The sequence below is a fragment of the Orussus abietinus genome, unplaced genomic scaffold, assembly GCF_000612105.2.
Source record: "Orussus abietinus isolate OABI.00-Male unplaced genomic scaffold, Oabi_2.0 scaffold20, whole genome shotgun sequence".
NCBI lineage: Eukaryota > Metazoa > Arthropoda > Insecta > Hymenoptera > Orussidae > Orussus > Orussus abietinus.
The window spans coordinates 1,633,247-1,655,631 of NW_019394282.1; the positions used below are offsets into that span (position 1 = coordinate 1,633,247).

Below are 22,385 nucleotides of genomic sequence, written 5' to 3' on the forward strand. Positions count from 1 at the left end.
TAAATCTCAGCTTAGGACTATAAAACGAGAAGTCCAGGTCTTTCTCAGAAAAAATATTTATTTTGAAGTCTTAACAATAACAATTTACTATACAAAAATATTAATTTGCTAGGTTTTAATTGCACCTATCGTGGCACAAGTTTAAATCTGTACAAATTCTTTGATCTATTTGACGTTCAATTTATGATAAATTACTGGCTCACTTAAATACATGTAGATGATTGAAATTACATCCCCGTACCCAGTGTTCGACAGATTCATTGAACTCTGGTGTTCCACATATTAAAATCAAGGTCGTTTCTGGACAATGTGATTCCAACAAATTGGAAACCTTGTTCTTATCCAATCGACCACTTTCTATATTTATACCGGTCATCCCATCGGTTGCACCTGTCGAGGAAATTGTACAACACCATTGTTTAGGCGTGATCGGGTACAATTTGAATATTAAACTTACCGTACTGAGATATTTGCAAAGTACATGTGAAATTCCAATAATCTGACAGGACTCGTAAGTTCTTTTTTAGAGGCACACAATTTAGAGATCGAAATCCAGCTATTAAGTGAACCTTTGTTTCTTCCATTTCATTGTCGATGATTGATTTTGCTATCGAGTACATGGGAGCTATTCCAGTGCCGATGCTCAACATAATAACTTGACCAAAACTGTAATAATGAACAATATGTTGATCTTTAGTTTCATGACTGTAAAATGAATTAATTGTTTCACAATTTAATTATGGAGGTTGAGACGTTGTGCTTCTTATACCTGTTTTCATTGTAAACAAATTGTCCATATGGTCCTCTGATGTCAATGCTATCCCCTTCTTTGAGCTGTCTCAAGTGTTGACTAAAAATGCCCTTTTCGTACAATTTTACCAAAAACAGTAAACTTGCCGATGTCCAAGATAGGGGTGTGAAAGGTCTCGTAACAGAAGAAATCCGTAAAACAACATGTTGACCTGGATTTAGAGACACAGCTTTGCCTGCGGCGTCACCTTTACAAATGTTGCCAACGTAATTACACCTTCAGTCATTTTGTAAAATTTTAACTTTGTAAGGGATTCATGGAGCCTTTATTTACCTTTCCAATTTAACTTAATAAGTAAGTAGCTGTCGCCAAAATCGAGAGTACTGCTCACAAAAAATGTTTTATATGACGTAAGGGTCAACAAATTATTTTTTGCACTCCTATATTGTGATTCGGTAAGCTCCTTCTGAACATCAAGAATACATGGATTACATCCGTTTCCACAGCACTCCAGTGGTACTTCCGTTAACGAAATAAAGGATTCATCGATCTCATTTCTCTCATCACTTTCAATTCCTATTAGAAGAATAATTACACCTTTTAAAAATGTAGCCTTCTATGTAAGTCGAAGCTGTGAAACCAATGTATTTCAAGTTTTCTAACAAAATCCAAAGTCTTTGACATATTTTGAATAATTCTTTTCTTGTCCATCTGAAAAAGGTTTTTTTATGCAAGATGACAAACTAAACAGCAAAAATGATCACGATCACGTTCAACAAGTTTTGGATTGGCCAAATACTGTTCACTTCCGATTTCATTTCACCTAAAGACAATGTGAACGGAACTCACTAATCCCACCCTGCAGATTTTATAACTGGATATATATGATTTAATTTCCAAAAGCATGTCTCGCCTGGAATTTTGTTCCATTTCTTCTTTTTTTTAACCTGTCGGTTTGCTTCCCTCCTGTGTAGGGTTTTGTCAGGATTTGTCAGGTGGAAGGTACACCGCACCATTCTAGGTAAAAAAATAAATTGGAATCAATACAATTCATTTTCTAAAAAACTATGGGATTTCTCCGACAGTCCACCTGCATATAATTTTTGTTGTAAGATATATTAAGATTCTACAATATTTGCTTATTCATTTTAGACAGATAATAAATAATGAAAAAAGTTCCTTCACACATTATTTTACAAATGCTGAAAAATTGTACTTAAAAAAGGTGAGATTTGTGATGAACATTTATATGGTATAAAAGCATAATTTCTACCTGAATTGGCGAGAATTTCATCCTCCATTATCAGAATATTTTAGAAACCGACAGTTTGTAATAAATCACGTTCTCCTTTTGCCTCATTCTCATTTCTGGAATGTCAAAATATGGAAAGTCACAGAAAAGAGAGATACAAATAAGAGAATTATTACGTGCATTGAACGTAATTACAGAACAGTGGCGCACAGCAAAGAATTCAGAAGTCTCCATAGAAGCCCAGAAGGATACGGACGTTCGATGCTCGATAAATAGTATGTTAGCCAACGGATGGCGGCGCTGTAATCATCTCTCCATCTCTCTTAATCTTATGGCGATATATAGCGATTGCATTCTTTCTTTATCTTACACCCAATACTCGCCTTTCTATATGCGTCTCTCTTCCTCCCGTACGTGAGATATCGTTGGCTAACACGTGCGATCTCTTTTTTACCCCCACTTCTGGTTTGTTAGCCAACTTTTAGAGCATCAAGCGCTAACATAGGATCTGGGCTTCTATGGGACTTCTGAATTCTTTGCGCACAGACCGCTCGTGACTGCTCGTACCATGTCCATGAAGTTGATCCCTATTTTTTTGACAATAAGAATAATTTCTTTTGTACGAAATTGCACTCAAGTTGTAAGTCCATACACACGTATAACAGCGTTAAAAGGCTTGATAAGATATTTAATAAATACGAAACGATACAAATGTAAAAAAGTTTACGTCACAATAATAGGGTATTGAACCACAGTATCGAGTAGTACACATTTTATTAACAGGAAGTCAACAATACATGTCGTAAACTTACATTTTCACATACGGTATATGTATGTACTACAGAAAATATGTGTAAAAAGAATTAACATAAACTAGAGCTACAATCATGTACAAAATATAGAACAAGTAAAAAAGTACGCTGTCGCAAATTATCAACACAATGTCACTGGCCATCAATGAAGGAAGATATTTCAAAATATCACAATTGGAAAGATCGAAATCGGTACAGCACGATGTAACTGTGTTTTGCGAACGACTGACTGTTGCTGCTGTACTTTTTGGAGTGGGCTTATTTATTTTCTGCAATCTCGATGGTAGTGAACAGTTTTTTCGGATGTAGTTGAATTAAATCATTCAACCTAACTTAACGTTGCATCGCTCGCACTTGCTCGGTAACCTCTTCCAGTTTTCCAAAACCTTGGTCAATCGACTCAAACTGCAGTTCCATATTTGACGTAATGTATGCAAGTTTTTTCAAGTTAGCTTCTGCATTCGCTAAACCATGCTCTTGACACGCAAAATTCTTTGCACTGTGCAACAATATCTGGAAAAGTAAAAAACGTAATCCCGATTTTTTTATTAATTCAATTTTTGTAATAATGATCATTAATTGATCATGTACCGTAATGGATTAAAGGAATGAATAATAACAGAGTGCTCACCTCGCTACTTTTGGAACCTCTCTGTATTTGTCTAGCAAGTGAAGCGATATTGTTTACATTCACTTGAACTCTATCGGCTAATCTCATCTTCGAGTCTATGAACAGACTGCGAGCACTAGTGCTCGATGCCGAGGCCATATTACTGTGTATCACTTCTCCTTGAATAGTCTTTCTTACAACCGCGACTTTATCCAACAGTCTTTTCCACCGAGATTCAGAATAATTTGCTTTGCAAACATGCAAATGGACTCATCGCCCTAGCTATAAAAAATATCAAATATACATTCAATGACTGTAAATCAAAGAAAATCAGCGACATTACGGACGTACGCAGATTAGAGATTAAAGAATAAATCTGCGATCACTTGCGAACTGACATTTTACATGCACCTTCAGCAATTGCAAACGAAAAGATGACAGATCTTTTTTCTTTCTACTCCCTTCTGCGTAACAGCTGAGCAGTCTTATCGCACGATAGAGAGAGACCCAAATATATTTGTCACGTGACTTTAGAAATGGTCACGTGATAGTTTTGAACATCCAATCAAAATGGTTTCCATCATGCCCATCTATTTCCCCAGGTGACGCCAGTATTCTATGGTCAAGTTTGTCAATGCAGTGGTGTGCAGTGGCAAACCTTTAAATATGGCCGCCACACTTTTCACCTCTTTGTTATACAAAATTTGACAGCATCTCAGAGATGTTTCACGTATTACGCGCGCGAAACGAGATGGTTGGTGACAGTTGTTTGCTGAAATGCCATGTGAACGTATTGGGGCGCCTGAGGAAAATAAAACGTCAAAAGGAACCTTAAAAACGTTCGATTTGCCAGTACAAGCTGGCCCTGTTTCTAACCTCTGTTAACTGGTTTCACAGACCCTTTTCGTGCTTGTTCTGCACGTGCAGTGAACGTTTAATGCAAAAACAAAGTGTGAATACATCAAGTACATTGTTGTAACAGTGTTTGTCCATGACAATTGGTGTACAGTATTTTACAAAGGTATTTTATTTGAGTTATTGTGCATCATTATTGCCTCTGAGAGGAATTTCTAACCAACTTGGTTTTAAGTAGACTTTGGACGGTTTATGTTAAAGTTAATTACTTTAAAATTCATGTACAAAGCGATGCTCAAATGTTCGTCACTAATAACTCTAAGTTTTGTTCTGTAATATATTTTTTATATCATGTGACATGTAAATATGTAATCAACCGTAGTTAAAGTATCGTTCCCAGATTTTTAAAGTGAAGATGTCAAATAAGATTTTCTCTGCAATTGTAATCGGGATTATTGTTTTAATGTGTTTATTCCTACAAAATATAATTTGTTAACATAGGAAAAATGTCTAAAAGATACATCAAATTGCCAAATATTGCATCTACTTCCAAACGGGCAAAGCTGGAAATAACTAGAGGAAGTGTACAGCATGCTACAACCGAGAGGCAGACAAACAACGAAGCTTCCGTGTTCAATGATCTTTGGGGCGAAGATTTTGAGGAGGATGTGATAGAAGAAATAGATTTTATCGCTTCTCAAGTAAGAATGTACATAATTAGAGTTGTTCATATGTCAGTGAATTTTGGTTAATGTTATATATGGAATATATAGGATGTGATGATTTTTACTCCAGGATGCAGCAACCTAATTACTCGTATTTTTCTTCCCAGTATTTGGAAAGCGATCAAAAATCTTCAAATGAAACATTAAAACATATCGATCCTGCTCCGGGTCCTAGTAACCCAATACCTTCGACCAGTTCTTATAAAGGACCTGATCCTGTAACGAATTTTCAACCGATGAGGCAGTTGGATTCTAATAGTTATGATAGACCTTTTCAAAATAATGTTAAACATATGTTCTCTGAAAACCAAAGGAAGCAAAATGTCCAACAATGCATACCGGTACAACATTCCCAAAAACTTGCCTCCTCCGAAATGACGAAAACTTTTCAGGCAGACAGTTTAGGCGTATTTGATGATTTTAAATCAAATTTATTGGATAAAGTTGATCGAAATTCAACATTCTGTCCTCGGGATGATGTCATCGTTATTACAAGTAAAATTGATCATCTTTACATTATAGATATTTATTAATATAAATACGTTGTATTACGTAGTATACGCTGGATGATTTTTAGATGATGTTCCATCGCAGTCTTTAAAAAAGTTGGACCAGCAGTACAAAAAATTATTGGAAGACTTTATAACTAAACAAGGAGAAACAGACTTTCTTCGTAAACAGCTGCAACAATTAAAGATACGTTTAGATACTGCCAACATGGAAAATGTTCGTCTCATCGAAGAACAGACTGCTCGTCACAAGGCAGAACTTAACGCTGTGCATAAAGAGCAGGAGAAATTGAAAACGCAACTTGATTTTCAGGTTTAATTTCCTCTTTTGTTTATATAAAAAATAATTTACAAAATCTAATTTTTTTCTCAAGATATTTTTTTTGCTAGACGTTGCAATTGAGTGGCTTGATGGAAAAATGTAAATTGTTGGAATCAGGGTCCGTCAAACTCACAGAACCGCATGCAATTAACAAGGAATCCGTACTAACAAGTACACTTAACACGTCCATTAGTCGGTGAGGATATTTTTGTATCATTGGTATCCATTATATTTTATGTCATCTTTTTTTGCTAGCATACATATTCATAAGGATATATTTCATTATTTCTCATAATTGTAAATGTTTCGATTTTGATTTTAGTTCCACCAATAAGGAAAAATCTATCAAAGTTTGTGAAATCAGCGTACAAACTGACAGAGATAAGAAAACCAAAATAGCAAGACCAACTCGTAAGAATCGTAGTTTGTAGAAACCTAATTACTTTTATCGGCAAGTTAATTTACCCTTATGTCCCATCATGAGTGTTCATTGCTCTCCAATTTTTAGAGTATCCCATTAAAAGAATGCCACGATCTATTTTTAAGCCATCGCTACCTGAAAAATTTCTGATCGACCTCGAAATCAATGCGAAACATGGTAAAAAATATCTACCAATATTACAGGATGAGGACGAGTTTAGAATATTCGGTAAGTAAAACTTTATCGTTAATTTTATTGATAATATAAACGATATGAAGAAAATATAAAAGTAGGAAATGCATTGTACGATGAATCATGTACGGTTGATATCCGATGCGAAGAAAACCATATTTTGTCTGCCGTAGAGAATCCACAACTGGTGAGCCCGAAAACAACTCTGGTAGACAGTAAGATATTGAACGTAGAGTTTGTTGTACCTGAAATTGCTGGAATGATCGACAAATCGTTGGAAGAATGCAACGCAGTTGACGTATCTCCTGCAATTAATAAAGTAAGCGGTTTAAAGAGAATCATGAGATTTGCTATCGTTAAGTCCAACAAATATTTTCCGCAGAGTTACCTTTCTGATTCTCAATATTTCCGTGTAATGTTTTTTCTTCGCTTACTGAACAAGGGAACATTTTGTCTAATGAGCTGATTTCTTTTACAGTTATTGTTGACTGCCAAGGAATTATTGTTAAACACGACGGAGGTGTTACAGAGGATCTCTCACGCGATGCAGGACGACGATATCAAGGATATGGACGATGTATATTTTTCCGATTTTTACGAGACCCAGTTCGATTATACGCAAACTGTCTGCGATCCTGAAGCTTGGTACGAAGAAGAACGAGGTGTCGAGGCTCGGAGAATAGTCGGAGTTCTGTCGTATATTGCGACAGCTTCCTCGGATCTCAATAAGTACATTGCAGGAAAGGCTACGCTGTTAACGGACAGTGATCCGAAATACAATCATTATGCCGAACAAATGACCAGTTACAAAGCGTGGCATAAAAGGGGGTGCCAGTTTGAAATGCTAGAGCTGTTTTTGGAATTCATGACTGCGGTTGGATTCGTGGTACGAATTCATTTCGAATCTCTTTTTCTGTGTGGATTTGTTGCTAGAAGAAATTTTTTATCACTCGTGTCCGTTTCAAGAATACCTCAATGTTTCTTGTACACCTTTCGAGTCATATTTGTTTCAGAGAAGATCTCATCAATTCAGTGGCCTTATATGTGCGATTCTCAATGTCTTACGCAATGTACAGAAAAGATTAGGATTCTGCAGCAATGGGTAAATTATTTTCATTCAAAAACCTATCGCAGTGCTCTCAGAAGGTTAATCATTATTTACTTTAATATATATTGTTCGTATTTCTGCTTCGCAGGTTGAAATATGTCTCCGATATCTTCAAAGAGGCAGTATTCTCGAGGCCATTATCGTTGTGTCAAGTCAATTTAGTTAAAACAATGGCGACATTCAGCAGATGCAATGAATTCGCTCAGAAGCTTTGTAACAACGCGAGTATGTATACTGTGATTGCTTTGGGAAATTAAAATTTATTTTCATCCATAATGTAACGGCGTCAATTAATTTTTGTAATTATTAATACCTGTATTAATGTTTACAGAATCATCGGCAGTGAGAATTCGACAGGACGTACCGCATTTTACAAACAGTAATTTATTGAATTTGTTATTTATTATCTATTTCATCGTATTTTGCACGAGACACTCATTGAAAATGTGCAATATTAAAGGTATCGTAGAATATTATGTCAATATGTCATTCTATATTTTATTCGGCACTTTTAGATTCCTGCCCCTTGGAAATCTTCATTGCACACGTACAACACTTTGAACTGGATCCTATTACATTGGTAAAATTTGGAAGGGTAATCTTGCGATTTGCACACCGTGCTTTGAGTACTGACACGGTGCCACAAAATATGGATACGTCACATTCATGCAATTGTTTCAAGAAGCTGCTAAAACTTGCTGTGACGACTTTATGTAAATGCTCGAATGTTGACTTCAATATTTTAGATAAATGTCATATAGAAAAATTCACTACTGATGAGGATGTGAAAACCGTATTTGGAAATCATCGTCTGAGTGCCCAGAACCGATCCAACGATGTGTGGATTCATAATAAAGTAGTAGCATGTAAAAATTGGGCAAAGCTCGATGACAGTTTTCGGCAGAGAGTGAAAAGGAAGCGATTGGAAGTTGTAAGAGAAGGAATAATGTTTTTATGTTACCTTTCTACCCGCGATCCGGATTTCTTATCAAGGGTGCCCGATATAGAGGATTCGTATAATTTATTTATGCAAAATATTGATGAGATGAGTGATCTGAATTTACCCGAACGTGAACGTAAGATTTATTCTATTCTATCGATTAAACCCAGTGCAGTGTTTTAAGTAATAATAGTTACTAAAATTATAATCGTTCAATTTTAATACAGGAGAATGAATCGCTTATAGATAACCAAAAATATTCACTTTAGAAGTTTCCGTAGATAACTAAGATCAGCGGAACATAACTTGAATTTACAGACTAATTCGATCCTTTTTTTCGTTTGCAGGGGAGGCCTTGAACCTAGTAAAATCTACATTTGTTTTCGAAAGGGCAGTCTCGTCTGAGAATCGGTCAGTTAAAAGACCGCGGAGGTGTAAAATGGAAAAGATACAATCCCCCGTGGCACCTAAAGCGAAGACTTACAATGTTAATAGTGTTAGTAAATTAAGCCGACGAACTTTTATTACTTTCAAATTAGCCTTTGGCGAGTAGAATTCAAGAATTAAGCAACTGATTAATATTCGTGAAATCGCAACAAATAAATTTCTTTAAACAAAGTTCATCACTGTTTACGATGAAGTTTTTGCTGTATGTCAAATGAAATGTACATACTGTACTATACCGGAGGAAAGTAAAGCATAAGAACCTTAATTACAACTATTGTAATATTTCCCTCTACTATGAACACTGCCCATTTTCACTTTAATTTATGGTCATACTCTGATGAAAAATTGAATTCATCATCAATGCGCGCGCTGTTACTGACGTTTATGCGCACAACTGTTGCACAAGTATCAATAATAAAGTCAACTGAATTTGTCGTGTCCCATGTAATTTCCATTTAATGAGATTTATTTATTTGGTGTAAATATATGTGGCGCACTGATTATATCTGTAAAGATATATTTGGTGTCATGCAAGACATGTATACATCTGTACTAATCGCATAGGGTTCATTTACAAGTGCCTCAAGTTTTGAGGTTATAAACAGTTCAGGTATTTCCTATTCATTTTCTGTTAAATACATCATAACAATGTGTAGTAAACATACTTAAACAGTACTGATAGTGAAACTCTATAATTTTTTAAAGTCGGAAATTGGATAAATATTATCATTTGTTAAAAATGTTATTTGGCAACTTTTAGAGGCATTTTGAAGACGATACATTTACAAAATGAGTGGTGGTATAGCTCCCAGCAGATCTACTGTCTATGTCAGCAATCTACCTTATTCATTGACCAATAATGATATTCATCAATTTTTAGAAAGCTATGGTAAAATTGTGAAGTAGGTGTTTATGATATTAATAAAATTAGTATTTTAGCCTTGTGTCAGTTAAACAGATTATCTGCGATGTAGCTTCTTTCTAATATCTCATTGATTTTTTATTTGATTGCTTGTATCCAAATGAAATGAATAACTTTTTACAGAGTTACCGTTATGAAAGATAAAGTTACAAGAAGGAGTAAAGGTGTTGCTTTTGTTTTATTTCTTAAAGCGGAAGATGCTATTAAATGTGCAAAAGAGTTAAATAATACAGAGGTACGAATACATTTCATATTGGTAATTTTGACATTCATGTGACTCAGTAAATAAATGAAACTTTCATTAACAGGTTGGCGGAAGGACTGTAAAAAGTTCAATAGCAGCGGATAATGGTCGAAGTACAGAATTCATACGCCGAAGGGACTACCCAGATAAATCACTTTGCTATGAATGTGGAGAGGAAGGTCACTTATCTTATAAATGCAGTCACAACACTTTAGGTCCTCGAAATCCCCCACCAAAGAAAATAAGAAAAAGGAGTAGATCCAAACAACAGTACAAAATGGAAACTAATTATTTTGATAGCGGCAGTGAAGAAGAAAGTAAAGATCGTACACATTTATTAAATACTACTAATAAAGATAATGAAGAAAGTGATACTGTAGATTTAGAAACTCTTAGTGCCGCAATTAGGCAAGAGGTAAAGAACATTCTATTTATTATGATTATAATAATTACACTTGCATAACGATCTTATTTATTTGATCATTTAATGCTTACTATAAAAATTTCATTTCAGCAAGATAAAAAGGAACTTGAAAAATATAGACTTACGGTAGCATCTGGTCAATATGACGAATCAATGCATCAACCAACTAGACAACGAAGACGTTTTAAAAAGAATTGTTACTTCAGTGATGAAGAGGAACTGAGTGATTAAGTGAACAATATTAGGTATAGATTATATATAAATGTATTCTATAAAAAAAAAAACTGAGGACTTACTCTTCTAAACAAGTCAGTTCAACGTTTCAGAATTACATACAAACTTATTCTAGATAAATATCTTCACATATCATTCTTTGCATGAATATGAGCTTTTTTCTTTAATTTAGGATCAGATCGATAAGTTTGAGATAACAAGGAAAGCAGCACGTTATGACGTTACTTAGTGTCCAATCTAGAACGTAAAAGTTCTTAATAAAAAGGGTATGCGATGAAAATAATTATAATCGGTCCGTCACAACTTTCTCGGTAGGCGGTGGGTAAGGTACGCCCACATTTATACTAAATGCTGCAACAAAGACGTTGATGATGGTGACCAGGAAAACCCCGACCACGACGTAGTTGTTAATCCTTCTGGCATTGAGAGAATGCGATTCCCCTCTCATATCAAAGCGTCCTTTGAAAATTAGACTAACCCCTACGGCTATCTGAAAAATGATGAAAATTCTATCATTAATAATCAAAGATGAGTGACGAAATAGTTCATACTTTAGTTGAAAAAAAATTTTTTTTAGCCATTTAAAGATTACAGATAAAAAACGTATTTTATCTATTTAAGAATTGCAGTTAAGGTTTCAAAAGTATATCTTTCCATTCTGGATTATCGAATCACGATAACCCGACTATCGGATCAATATCTATCAATGCATGACCGATCGTTCATCGACACGAAATTCCTCAACGTTTCCTCACGCTTGTCATTCATCTCCGCGAAATCTGTACGTTTAATTTGGTTTTTCACAGATGACGTCACAAGGGACACTTTCCTGCACGACTCATGTCGCGAAATCACGATGACGTCACAGTTGATTGCTTCAGCAGCTGCACTCGCGTGAAGTGAAACAGCGAAAAAATACACCTGCAGCCCGACACAGAAAGAGAAAAAAGGATCGCGGGAAATTGAAATTTGAACGGCGCAAAAGAAGAACGTCCGCCATTCGCGCGACGCCCACCCGATTTCGGCGCGGAAATATGAAAAGGAAGCGCTCTTTTTTTAATTACTTGGGATTATCCACCTGAAGTAGAAGGCTTATGGAGATGAGGGCAACATTCATGTAGAACGTCGGACTCATGCTCTGGTACTCAATCAGGTACCGTAGCTGATTCGCGTTCGCCGTGATAAGGGCGACGTCCATCATGCCCTGCGCCACCGTCTTCTTCGCGGCATAAGTGTCAGCCATCCCAGGGGATCGACGAGTCCTTTTATCGGTCGTGTCCACCGTGACGACGATCTCCTTTTTCTTAGTTTCCTGGACCACCATCACTTCCGGAAGCTCGCTTTTATTCGGGGTTTCATTTTCACTCGTCGCGTTTTTCCCGGCGTCGGCCATTGCGATTTCGGCGGCCGCCATTTTCCCGCCGCGTCTTATCGGGGTGCACTTTGCTTCCCTTGTATTCCGGCTCGCGAGAGATGTCAATCGCGCTTGATCGCGTTGACCGATTCCCCACTAATCGTTAGTCACTTTGGGGGCGACGCCGAGGCCGACACTTTATATATTTGAGAACGCCGAGCTCCGGTCATTCCGCCGATCCGAGTTTGTCGGGCGACAAAGACACGTGGATGCGAGTCCGCTCGTCGGCACAAAGTCGGCACGCATGGCTTCCCTCTCCATCTCCAGCCTTCGCGATAATTACGCGCGATTTGAGTCATCGGATTTCGAAAGAGGCAGGCAAGCGGGAAATCTCTTAGCCGCTCAAGAACAAAGAGGGTCGAGGATCCGTTATCACGCCTCGCGGCATTGCCTATATCGGAATGGCGATACAGTTTGCTGACAGTTGCTGCAATGTTGCTGTGACGCTGCGCCGGACGGAAATGGTGGCCGACCGGATGCTTGCGGCGTAGAGCACGCGCGAGTGCGTCGATTCTTTCCTGTAAACAGGATGAGCCTAATCTTTTAAGGTGTTTCGCTCGTTAATATCGAAGCGCTTTTATTCTTCCGGGCGACGCCATCTTGCGCTCCGCCGTCATTACAAATAATGTGAGCGATAGGACTTTCCAGTTGCCTTTGCAATTGCAACGGTAGGTTATTCTTTAACACTAGAACTACCAACCCAGTTAAAATCACTGATTTGATATGGCCTATCACAGTCAAAAAAAAATCCGCCGGCGGTTCTAGGGTTAAAGACGTATAAGATGAACGGAATAAAACGCGGGATCGATCGAATGGCTATCGATGTTCATCTGTTTTATGTCATTTGTAGAATCGGCACGTCCATGCGACGTCGATGATACGAGCATCCCATCCATGGCCGCTTCCTGCCAGAACAGTAGCATTGTGTTCCCAGCAGGAAATAGCCCAGCACGCAGTGCATTAATAGTCCCGATAATCAAGGAACTCTTAGCGTAGGATGATAAAAGAAAGGCGCCTTTTATATTCTACATTTTCCATTCTTGATCGTTGCTCAAAACTCTTGTCAATGTATAACTTCCAATAGGACGAAAAACTGAGACATTCATTTTCAAATAATATACATACTTTATCTATGCTGGGATCGTTAATTTTCTCGAATTTCTCCATAATTCCTTGTGAATTTTCTGGAATTTCAAAAATCCTCTCTATTCACGATTTGAACTCGTGGCATCCATTATCGGTCAGGCAGATTTTGGTAACCGCTTCTGAGACTCTCCGCGAGATGACAGTACTAGCGCCGCCGCGCGAGGTTACGATCCGCCATCTTGGTTCGCCCTCGTTCCGCGTCCCGTCCGGGCCTCGATAGAACGACTGGTTCGACTGGCCGCCTCCTTTCTTCGGAGTGTCGGCAGCACGTTCGCGAGTGTCGCGGTCTTATCGGCAATGGTGTCTGATATGGAAGCGTGCCAAAATGGCAGAAGTGGTGCAGATGTTTTTGTTTCTGTTTAAGTCGAAGTACCGTCGGAAAAGGCTGCCCGATGCGGAGGCGGACGGAGCCGTCGCTCTGTTGTGCGCGATAGCGTGGTTCGCGATCTGGGCCGGGGCGATAAGCGGCGCGGCCAGCTCCGCTGCCGAGCAGTCCTGCGAGCTGGTTAATTGTGTCAACGGCGACTGTGTCAATGGCAGCTGCATCTGCCACGAGGGCTGGCAGGGACCGGCTTGTCAGTACTGCGGCGGCAAAGTCAGGTACTTCCTCCGTCCCTCCGCACCCTTTCGCTTATCTCGGTCTCTCTCCGATCTCCCCTAACTTCATGTCGCCATCTTTCTTATTCCAGAATTTTACCTCGATTACATCTGTTAGCCATCCTACGCACAGTTATTTTTCGAGAGAACTTTTACGGGGACCCAAGAGCACTCCGAGGAAAACCGTTTGAAGCCTCGTTGATGCCGATACCGATTTAACTCTTTCTCGCCTTTTACTTCCGGTTGTATTTTTTTTTTTTTTTCTAGAGTCCCTTGAAGGACTGCATAGCGAAGTCATCCAACTCCGTTGAACTCTAACTTGTTTAAGGAATTGCAGTGCTCGTATTTTATTTACCGTTAACTGAACATCATGAGAAACGTGTCTCTTTGGAGTAATCTCTTAAGGAGAAATGGAATTATTGCCAAAAAGCATCCCACTCTTTCAGACGAGTAAAATAATACATGGGAACCCTAACTAAAAGACCCAGGGGAAAGTGCACGGTGGCTCTGTACAATTAAGTGGTCCAGCCACTTTCACTGTATGAATTTCACCCACCCGGAAAATTGGAGCTTCGTGTTTGTAATGTTAAGGATTCCAAATTCATAGGATAGTCCATGGAGGAAATTAGGTGCAGGGCCTAGGAAGCTTAGAGCATCGGCAGTTTATTTAGCTTCGGAAAATACACATGTTATTCTTTTTGTTCCATATGTCATCTGCGAAGAGAAAATTAATACAGTTTTGTCCTTGCGATGCAGGTTGTCGAAACTTTCGGGTAGCATCCACGATGGAATCGGCAATTATACGACTGACGTAAAGTGCTCCTGGTTGATCGAGAGCGGCTTAAATTTATCGATACGAATGCACATCGAGGAATTTGCAACCGAATGCGGCTGGGACCACTTGTATATATACGATGGGGACAGTGTCGAGGCGCCTCTGCTCGGCGTCTTTTCCGGGCTGATGTACAAGGATGCATACCATATTCGTCGCGTGCCTGAAGTGATTGCTCGCTCAGGGAGCGCTCTCCTGTATTTCTACTCAGATGTTGCTTACAACATGAGCGGATTCAATATAACCTACAAAATCAATGCATGCCCCAGCAGGTAATTTGATACATGGAGATTTACAAGAAGTTTAAAAGAAAAGAGAAAATCGGTTAAGCTGGAGAAAAGAGCGCAGCTGTGCTTCTTCTAATGGGTGTTCGTGTTTACAGGTACTCTCAGGTAGATTGCTCGGGTAATGGTGTTTGCATTGGCGATACGTGCACTTGTGATGCTTTGTGGACCGGTGAAGCTTGCGATATTCAAGTGTGTCCGAACAATTGCTCCTATACTTACGGCCAGGGGAAGTGCAATCGTGAAAAGCACCAGTGTGATTGTGAACAGGGATTCAAAGGTAGTGAAGTATCTGCTTGCTGCATTACAGTTATTTCTATCGATAAATGAATCTATTACTTATCTTGACATTTCAATTTTATTCACTGATTTTTTTTCTCTCAGGATCTGACTGCAGCCAAAGAGCGGATCGCGGATTCTGGGAAACTATAACTTACAAGGACATCTCTCCGGACGGCTCTGCTAGTCATTGTTCGGTCGTTTGGAGGGACTCTCTCTATGTCGTCGGAGGAGACAGTTTCAACAGAGCGAAGATGATTTACATTTACGACTTTAATGGGAACGTTTGGGAAACGCCGCACATAGAAACAGGCAAACGTCCCGACCCTCGTTACGCTCACTCTTGCGTACTCTTTGGCGATAAGATTTATTTATACGGAGGCGTTATTCAAAACTCAACGGTGACCAACGAATTGTGGGCGTTCGATGTCTCTGCGAAGGTCTGGGAAAACGTCACCGTTCGCGACAACTGTAACAATAAGACTATCTGCGGTCCTGTCCAGGTAATCTTTAATCCGCAACCCCTAATCGCTGCAGTTCTATCGTTTCGCTGTTACACAGGTATCACTTTCGTAAGCTTTATTTCATTTCCACAGGTGGCAGGACACTCGGCCAATTTGGTGCAAGATTTCAGTAAAAAGGAGAAAATGGTTGTGATATTTGGCCACTCCCCGCATTATGGTTACCTGAATACAATTCAGGAATATTATTTCGGCACTCGCGAGTGGCAGGTAGTGGAAACAATGGGATTCCCTGTCAAAGGAGGCTACGGTCACAGCTCAGCCTACGATCCCTTAACGAATCTAATATACGTGTACGGTGGTTACGTGTCGGAGTCCCAGAGCACTCAAGTTCTTACCAGTAGACTGTATTCTTATCATCCTAACACAAGGATCTGGACTCTATTGACCTCTGCTCCGTCGGCTCGGTTCTTCCACACCAGCGTCTTCATAACCGGAGGACTGATGCTGGTCTTCGGTGGTAATACGCACAACGACACTCTCCATTCCCACGGTGCCAGATGCTATTCGGCGGATACGATTGCGTACGATGTCACTTGCGATTCGTGGTACCAGTTTCCGATGCCTAGAGAAATGGTAGACTTACCTAGATACGGACACAGTGCCACTGTCTTCGAGAAGTCCATGTACATCTACGGTGGCTTCGATGGTCAGATGTTCTCCGACATGTTGAAGTGAGTACATGCAGTAATATCCCCAAAAGCAAAGTTCAAGTGATTCCTAATCCCCTCTTTGTACTACTTTAAACGAGAAAAATTTATAATAACCATGCCTGCCAAAGGAATTTTGCATAGTCAACACCATTTCAGGTTTCGCAGATCATGCAAATCGTACTAATATTGAGGGCGAAACCTGAATAAGGTACAATCTTCTTCAGCTGTCCAAATGTCACATTTTTAATAGAGAAGTCGAGGCGGATATTTTAATTAAGAACATTTATCTTGTATAAATATTGGGAATTTTATAATCACTGGAAACTCATCGGGTTATGTTACGATGGGTGAGGATGTGACATCGATCCCTTACAACTGTCCACCGCAGGTACACCCCAGGAAATTGCAGTACCCTGATCAATCAGCTCGAATGTCTAAACGCAAGGATAGGCGTGAAGTGCATCTGGGACAAGCAGATTGGCGTCTGCATGCCCGTCACGAAGATTCCTCGATACGCTCTGAGAAACGAGGACTCGCACATCGACGCGTACATACAGTGCCTCGATGACACGCCGGTGCGTGGACTGATGTCGCACAAGGAACTCTGCAAGCTCCTGACCGATTGTGCCGCCTGCGTGCAGACCTCCTACAACTGTGTATGGTGTGGAAAAAGCTGCTCCCACGAGATCTGCCGGGACAACGCAAATTCCCCCTTCCAAAAGGCCATCGCACACATGGATCAATGCGAGCGACACTCGGGGGTCGAGTGCTTGCAGCTGCACACGTGCCATGCTTGCTCGAGCAATGTCAGGTGCACTTGGTCCTGGTCGAATGGCCCCGATCGTTGCAAATCCCTGTCAAAAATCAGAGATGTAAGTGCGAGAGATAGCTGGATTGCCGTTACGTTTAAGTGCTACAGTAGGTGGAGCGTAAAGGCTTTTATGGATACTTCACGTAACAGGGAACTTCACAGATATCTCATAATCATAAAGATAAGCATAGCGGTAAACACTGCTAATTGAAATAGCAGAAAATTTTATATGGCGGTCTATTTCTGTAATTTGATCAATACTGTTATCCCAGGTTTCGAGGCCTCGAAGCCATTTCGACAAGTGTTTTGCCTCGGTCCAGCTTGTGATTTTTTTTTTTTTTTCTAAGGTGAACAACGCCAACGACACGATCCATGCCCAGAGACTGACGATAGACACCTGCCGGAGTTCTTGCGTGGAGTTCACGTCCTGCCGGAACTGCACCGAGTCGGATTGCATCTGGTGCCAGAACGAGGGAAAATGCGTGGACAAGAACGCCTATCCTGCCAGCTTCCCCTACGGCCAGTGCCGGGAATGGACCACCATAGACGCCAGGTGTCGGGCCACCGAAACCGGGAAGGAGTGGTGCAGTTTTTACTCCTCGTGCTCGAGCTGCAGGTCGGATCCTGGCTGTGGATGGTGCGACGACGGCTCCGGCACGGGGAAGGGTTTGTGTCTCTCCGGAGGAGCCAAAAGTCCCAGCCCGAGGAGCGACGTCGGGTGTCCCTCCGATCAGTGGTACTTCACGGAATGCCCCAGTGAGTCCCTCAGTTTTGACTCATAAATCCCTACGAATTTACGTGGATTTTTTCAAGTGAAACCACCGCAAGAAGTTTCTTCTTTTTCTATGAGGATACTTTTCTTTTAGGCTGCCAGTGCAACGGTCACAGCAAATGTCTTCCAAATAGTAGCGTGTGCATCCAGCCTTGCGGGAACTTGACTCATGGACCGCATTGCGACAAGTGCATACCTGGTTATTACGGCAATCCTTTAAACGGAGCGACATGTCAACGTGAGTTTTCCCTTTATTATTTTTCCCGTACATTGCTGGTTGTTTGTCATTTTTGCCACGTACCGCTACTCTTTATTTATCATTTTTATCATCCATTATTACTTCTTGCTTATAATTTTTGTCATCCATTCCTAACTTTTGTTTATCGTTCTTGTCGACCGTTATTTGTTGTCCACAATCGTTGTTATTCGCTGCTGCTTGGTGAAAACGCGCGTTCCTTGTTCTAGCGTGTTTTTGCAACGGCCAAGGCACTCAGTGCACCAGTGAGACTGGAAAATGTTTTTGCACGACGAAAGGCATAATAGGAGATCATTGCGAGCGATGCGACCCGAGTGGTCCTTATCAGGGCGATCCTACGAGTGATAAAGGGTCCTGCTTCTGTAAGTTTCCTCTCCAATGATGCATCTTTTTGTTCGAATGTTAAATTCGAGATGGCTAAACGATATTAATCGTTGAAACAGCATGAAAATTGATTCTGGATTTGGCAATGTGAATCGATTGAAATTAATCATGTTCTCTGTTCTGATATTCCGTATTGTATGCTGATATCCATTTCAGACGATTTGACCATCGACTATCAGTTCACGTTCAACCTTAGCAAAAAGGAAGACCGCCATTACACGTCGATTAATTTTAAGAACTCGCCGACGAAGCCGGACGTCGATGCCGAGTTTTCGATAATGTGTTCCGTACTCGCTAAGATGAACATTACCGTGAAAAGGGCGAATAATCCCGAGAAACCGCTTTTGCTAGGGGCCAACTGTTCCTCTTACAAGCATCGGTTCAGCAAGGCGGAATATAATTTCGGGACCGAGGATAACAACACCCTTACGACTTTTTACGTATACGTCTACGATTTCCAGCCCCCTCTCTGGATCCAAATTTCATTCTCTCAATACTCGAAGCTTAATCTTCAGCAATTCTTTGTTACATTTTCGACGTAAGTATCATAGATTATTTCCTGAGCTACGGCATTTGAAGAAGTATGTGTTGGCTGGAATGGATGTCCCTTTCGTTGTTTCATCCGTTTCCTTTTTCCACATCTTTTGTGACGCGGTGAACAGTTTTCTTGAAAGAAATTTCATTTTCGTCTCTGCACAACTTTAAGTGTCGATAAATGAGTACTGAAACGTGCGACACCCTTTGTTAACACGTTTCAGCACTTATTTTCCTCCGATTTAGTTTGATCTATGTGTACCTTTCGATGTTGTTTTGTTCATAGTGAACCACGTTGCTTGCCCTTTGATTTCTTGATCAGTCTTTTTGTTGTCTTATACCTCGGGCAGTACTAACTTGTAAACTAGAGATTACATGACCCCGCACAGGTGCTTCCTCGCCCTTCTCTTGGTGGCTGCTCTTCTCTGGAAGATCAAACAAAAGTATGATATGTATCGGAGGCGACAACGATTATTCGTCGAGATGGAACAAATGGCCAGCCGGGCTTTCAGTCAAGTTCTAGTTGAGATCGAAAGGCGAGACTGTAGCAATTCGGAGAGGAATAATTCCGACTCCAATAATCAGCAGAAGAGGAAAAAGGTCAGACACAAAGTATGCAGGATGCTCGATAAATTGTCTACGGTGGGATTTTTTACACCTTTGTGTTTCTCTTCGAGATAAAAGTATCAAATCTCATCTTCCGATGTGGCACTGCGGATGAAATGATTTTATACATCTGTTGTTAACGTGATTGCAGGATTCTCCGAGTCCTATCGCGCTGGAGCCGTGCAGTGGTAACAAAGCAGCTGTCCTATCGTTGCTAGTCAAATTGCCAACGGGTGGCGAACTTTACACCCCGACTGGCCAGAGTGCCGGACTAGCGGTGGCTTCTGCCCTCGTCACCCTGGGCAGCCCACGGAGGCCTTCTCAAGAATTGCCAGATAAAGAGCCAAAGAAGAGTAGAAAGTCTACGAGTCAACATCCAGACACAACATGCATTTAGCGGTAGACGTTGAGAATACTGTTCATGATTCTTGCTGCTGCCGCCACCTTCGCCTGTGAAAAAGTGACGGTTGGCGTTTGATCAGTGGAAACATCAAGCAATACGTTTGGTGGCTTCGGGAAGGGACTGGCCTAGTTCTGTAACAGTGTTTCGTAAGCTTTGCGCACTCCTTGGTGTATCTACAGTTGCCTCGGTGTTTCGTGGGTTAACCTCAATCTTCTCACGAAGATATTTGTGAGAGATCAGGTGGCACGTTCTGTAAATTGAATGTCTGAAGGGAGGTTAAGTGATTTCAGGCGTTTTGTGGGTGCGATTAAGGTGAATATGTAGTTCAATCGTCGAATATCCAAAGATCCGAGCTACTCTCTAGTTTTCGATAGCATCTGGATTGAGATACCGTAAAAGACTGGGCATCGACTGTTCAATAGTGTATTACTTGAATCTCGGAATCCTGCAAGTATTTGCAATGTCTCATAGTAATTGTATATAGTTAACTCTCACTGTCGAACATTTAACCACGGTCCTTTGATCTTGGTCGAGGGTGGTCCAATGATGGTGATAGTTTTTTTTTCCTCTCGAGAAGAACATGGTCTGGGATGGATCGATTCTAATGTACTCGACGCAAGAAAAAAAATTGTACAGTTTATGTATATATTAATTCGTGAACTTTTCGAAGAAGAGGGAGTTTTGGAATCTCAAGGTGTGTCAGTTGTGATAGTGGTTTTCTATCGATATAAAGAGTGTGATAGTTATTTGCAAGAAACGACCAACTGCTCTAAAGAACAAACTGTTAGTGTATATTGAATTTGTCGGTGAGGGAAAGGATTCTTCAAGTCGGGCCTCGATCCAGCAAACGTCGGGTGGCCCTTGCTTCGTTCGTCTTGCTCGAACTTGTAAATAAACTCATGCGAAGTTAAAATTAGTGTAGTAATTTAAGTCGAATGACTATCATTTAATGGATTTGTTCATCGATGAAAATCAAAATAGAGTAAGCGAACGCGTAATCGTATTTAAGATGCGTAGACGTCTAGGGGAAAACATAACGATGTTTTTGAAATCAGAGGTTAGTTTTTCTTGAGATCTGCCTTCCGAACGTGAAAACAAAGAGCACTGTTCTACGTTTATGGACGAAAAGCGAACGTATGACATCATTTCATATAAGATTAATGCGCGGATGTTGCAATAACGGTGTAGAAATCAGATGCATTTTACTTTCGATTACGATGCTATGCGGTGCAGAGCTGACAAATTATACGTCTCCTTTAGATCGTATAGAGAATTAGTAACTTTATTAAATAGAATTGAACGTGAAAGCAGAACATTCGCACTCGAACAAATCCTGGTACATGATGAATGCCAATACGAGCACCTATTCGCTGGATATGTTTATGCACTTTTATATACCGGGTAATAGATAGGTATTAATACAGATATTTTTAATCAGTCTAAAACTAACGATACATACTTCATTTTAACTGGTAATATTTACGTAAACCTTAACAAGCTCTAGGTCATACGAGGAATGATAGGGAGGGTTATCCTTTGTCCTTTAATTTGCCAGCCGAAAGCTTGCAATGTAATGTAAATTCAACGATGGACATAAATACTGCGATAGGGTTGGCAGAGGTTATGTTGCTGGCGGAGCAACATTGTTATGACGAATTCTATAAAATATTCTCTAGTAGCCCATTGCATATCGTAAATGATTTCCGAACCTTGCGAGTAATCACTTATTTTCAATAGCTATGAAATATATGTTACATCCACTGTGACGAGCTGAACATTCATAGGTCAGATACGATGATTAAAAAAAAAGACAAAAACAACTTTACGCCCAATAATCTGGTATTTTATTCTCGTTATTTGGCTCGAAATTCTATCCATTTTCTCGATAAGTTTACCTATTCTTAAGCAGTAAGGTGTTGTGTTCAGAATGTACGTTATGAGGTAACCCAGACTTTATTAAATCGAAAGAGAAGTTTTATCCGTTATCGATGGAGGGGAATAAAATGAGACATTTATTAATTCCTGGTTAAAAGTGCGCGTTTATTCGCAAGATTATAAAATCACGTCAGTCTTATGTACATGTCTACATTGAATTGACTACTCACAAGTTTCTCTCACTTTCTTT

At 40.0% G+C, this 22,385-nt stretch overlaps 6 protein-coding genes across 18 annotated transcripts; 3 read left to right on the forward strand and 3 right to left on the reverse strand.

The window, feature by feature from the left end:
- Positions 1–40: 40 nt before the first annotated feature.
- Positions 41–2,254, reverse strand: LOC105694597 (NADH-cytochrome b5 reductase-like). 2 transcript variants are annotated; one of them, XM_012415437.1, is made up of 6 exons: positions 2,199–2,254; positions 2,025–2,119; positions 1,085–1,327; positions 770–998; positions 458–666; positions 41–390 (listed from the first exon to the last, which is right to left on the reverse strand). In XM_012415437.1, exons 2-6 carry the CDS (start codon positions 2,050–2,052, stop codon positions 200–202), a joined length of 900 nt encoding a protein of 299 aa, XP_012270860.1. In that variant the 5' UTR covers positions 2,053–2,119; positions 2,199–2,254; the 3' UTR covers positions 41–199. The 2 variants fall into 2 exon arrangements, with proteins under 2 accessions (XP_012270860.1, XP_012270859.1); XM_012415436.1 differs by having other exon boundaries at positions 2,025–2,241.
- Positions 2,255–2,760: 506 nt separating this feature from the next.
- LOC105694475 lies at positions 2,761–3,928 on the reverse strand. Of its 5 annotated transcripts, none has more exons than XM_023434946.1 (3): positions 3,824–3,928; positions 3,447–3,707; positions 2,761–3,328 (listed from the first exon to the last, which is right to left on the reverse strand). In XM_023434946.1, the coding sequence occupies exons 2-3, from the start codon at positions 3,582–3,584 to the stop codon at positions 3,149–3,151; spliced, it is 318 nt and encodes a 105-aa protein (XP_023290714.1). In that variant the 5' UTR covers positions 3,585–3,707; positions 3,824–3,928; the 3' UTR covers positions 2,761–3,148. The 5 variants fall into 5 exon arrangements, with proteins under 5 accessions (XP_023290714.1, XP_012270590.1, XP_012270589.1 ...); XM_012415167.2 differs by having other exon boundaries at positions 3,447–3,703; positions 3,824–3,920; XM_012415166.1 differs by having other exon boundaries at positions 3,777–3,918.
- A 162-nt stretch (positions 3,929–4,090) lies between these two features.
- On the forward strand, positions 4,091–9,209 carry LOC105694610. Its single transcript, XM_012415458.1, has 14 exons — positions 4,091–4,446; positions 4,782–4,981; positions 5,113–5,500; positions 5,583–5,827; positions 5,905–6,032; positions 6,159–6,247; positions 6,345–6,485; positions 6,623–6,768; positions 6,928–7,335; positions 7,463–7,551; positions 7,646–7,782; positions 7,889–7,936; positions 8,073–8,633; positions 8,845–9,209. Exons 2-14 carry the CDS (start codon positions 4,787–4,789, stop codon positions 9,048–9,050), a joined length of 2,781 nt encoding a protein of 926 aa, XP_012270881.1. The 5' UTR covers positions 4,091–4,446; positions 4,782–4,786; the 3' UTR covers positions 9,051–9,209.
- A 60-nt stretch (positions 9,210–9,269) lies between these two features.
- LOC105694611 (zinc finger CCHC-type and RNA-binding motif-containing protein 1) lies at positions 9,270–11,802 on the forward strand. 4 transcript variants are annotated; one of them, XM_012415461.1, is made up of 6 exons: positions 9,270–9,554; positions 9,705–9,846; positions 9,990–10,101; positions 10,175–10,525; positions 10,625–10,779; positions 11,575–11,802. In XM_012415461.1, exons 2-5 carry the CDS (start codon positions 9,734–9,736, stop codon positions 10,763–10,765), a joined length of 717 nt encoding a protein of 238 aa, XP_012270884.1. In that variant the 5' UTR covers positions 9,270–9,554; positions 9,705–9,733; the 3' UTR covers positions 10,766–10,779; positions 11,575–11,802. The 4 variants fall into 4 exon arrangements, with proteins under 4 accessions (XP_012270884.1, XP_012270883.1, XP_012270882.1 ...); XM_012415460.1 differs by lacking the exon at positions 11,575–11,802 and adding an exon at positions 10,941–11,060; XM_012415459.1 differs by lacking the exon at positions 11,575–11,802 and having other exon boundaries at positions 10,625–10,888.
- LOC105694613 (ninjurin-2) lies at positions 10,781–12,469 on the reverse strand. The gene is made up of 2 exons (XM_012415463.2): positions 11,847–12,469; positions 10,781–11,258 (listed from the first exon to the last, which is right to left on the reverse strand). The coding sequence occupies exons 1-2, from the start codon at positions 12,180–12,182 to the stop codon at positions 11,052–11,054; spliced, it is 543 nt and encodes a 180-aa protein (XP_012270886.1). The 5' UTR covers positions 12,183–12,469; the 3' UTR covers positions 10,781–11,051.
- Positions 12,470–13,535: 1,066 nt separating this feature from the next.
- On the forward strand, positions 13,536–22,279 carry LOC105694495 (attractin). Of its 5 annotated transcripts, none has more exons than XM_012415211.1 (12): positions 13,536–13,928; positions 14,682–15,029; positions 15,140–15,321; positions 15,426–15,823; positions 15,917–16,515; positions 16,883–17,366; positions 17,653–18,061; positions 18,172–18,315; positions 18,543–18,695; positions 18,874–19,255; positions 19,620–19,863; positions 20,009–22,279. In XM_012415211.1, the coding sequence occupies exons 1-12, from the start codon at positions 13,654–13,656 to the stop codon at positions 20,252–20,254; spliced, it is 3,864 nt and encodes a 1,287-aa protein (XP_012270634.1). In that variant the 5' UTR covers positions 13,536–13,653; the 3' UTR covers positions 20,255–22,279. The 5 variants fall into 5 exon arrangements, with proteins under 5 accessions (XP_012270634.1, XP_012270635.1, XP_012270636.1 ...); XM_012415212.1 differs by having other exon boundaries at positions 19,620–19,851; XM_012415213.1 differs by having other exon boundaries at positions 19,641–19,863.
- Positions 22,280–22,385: the final 106 nt, after the last annotated feature.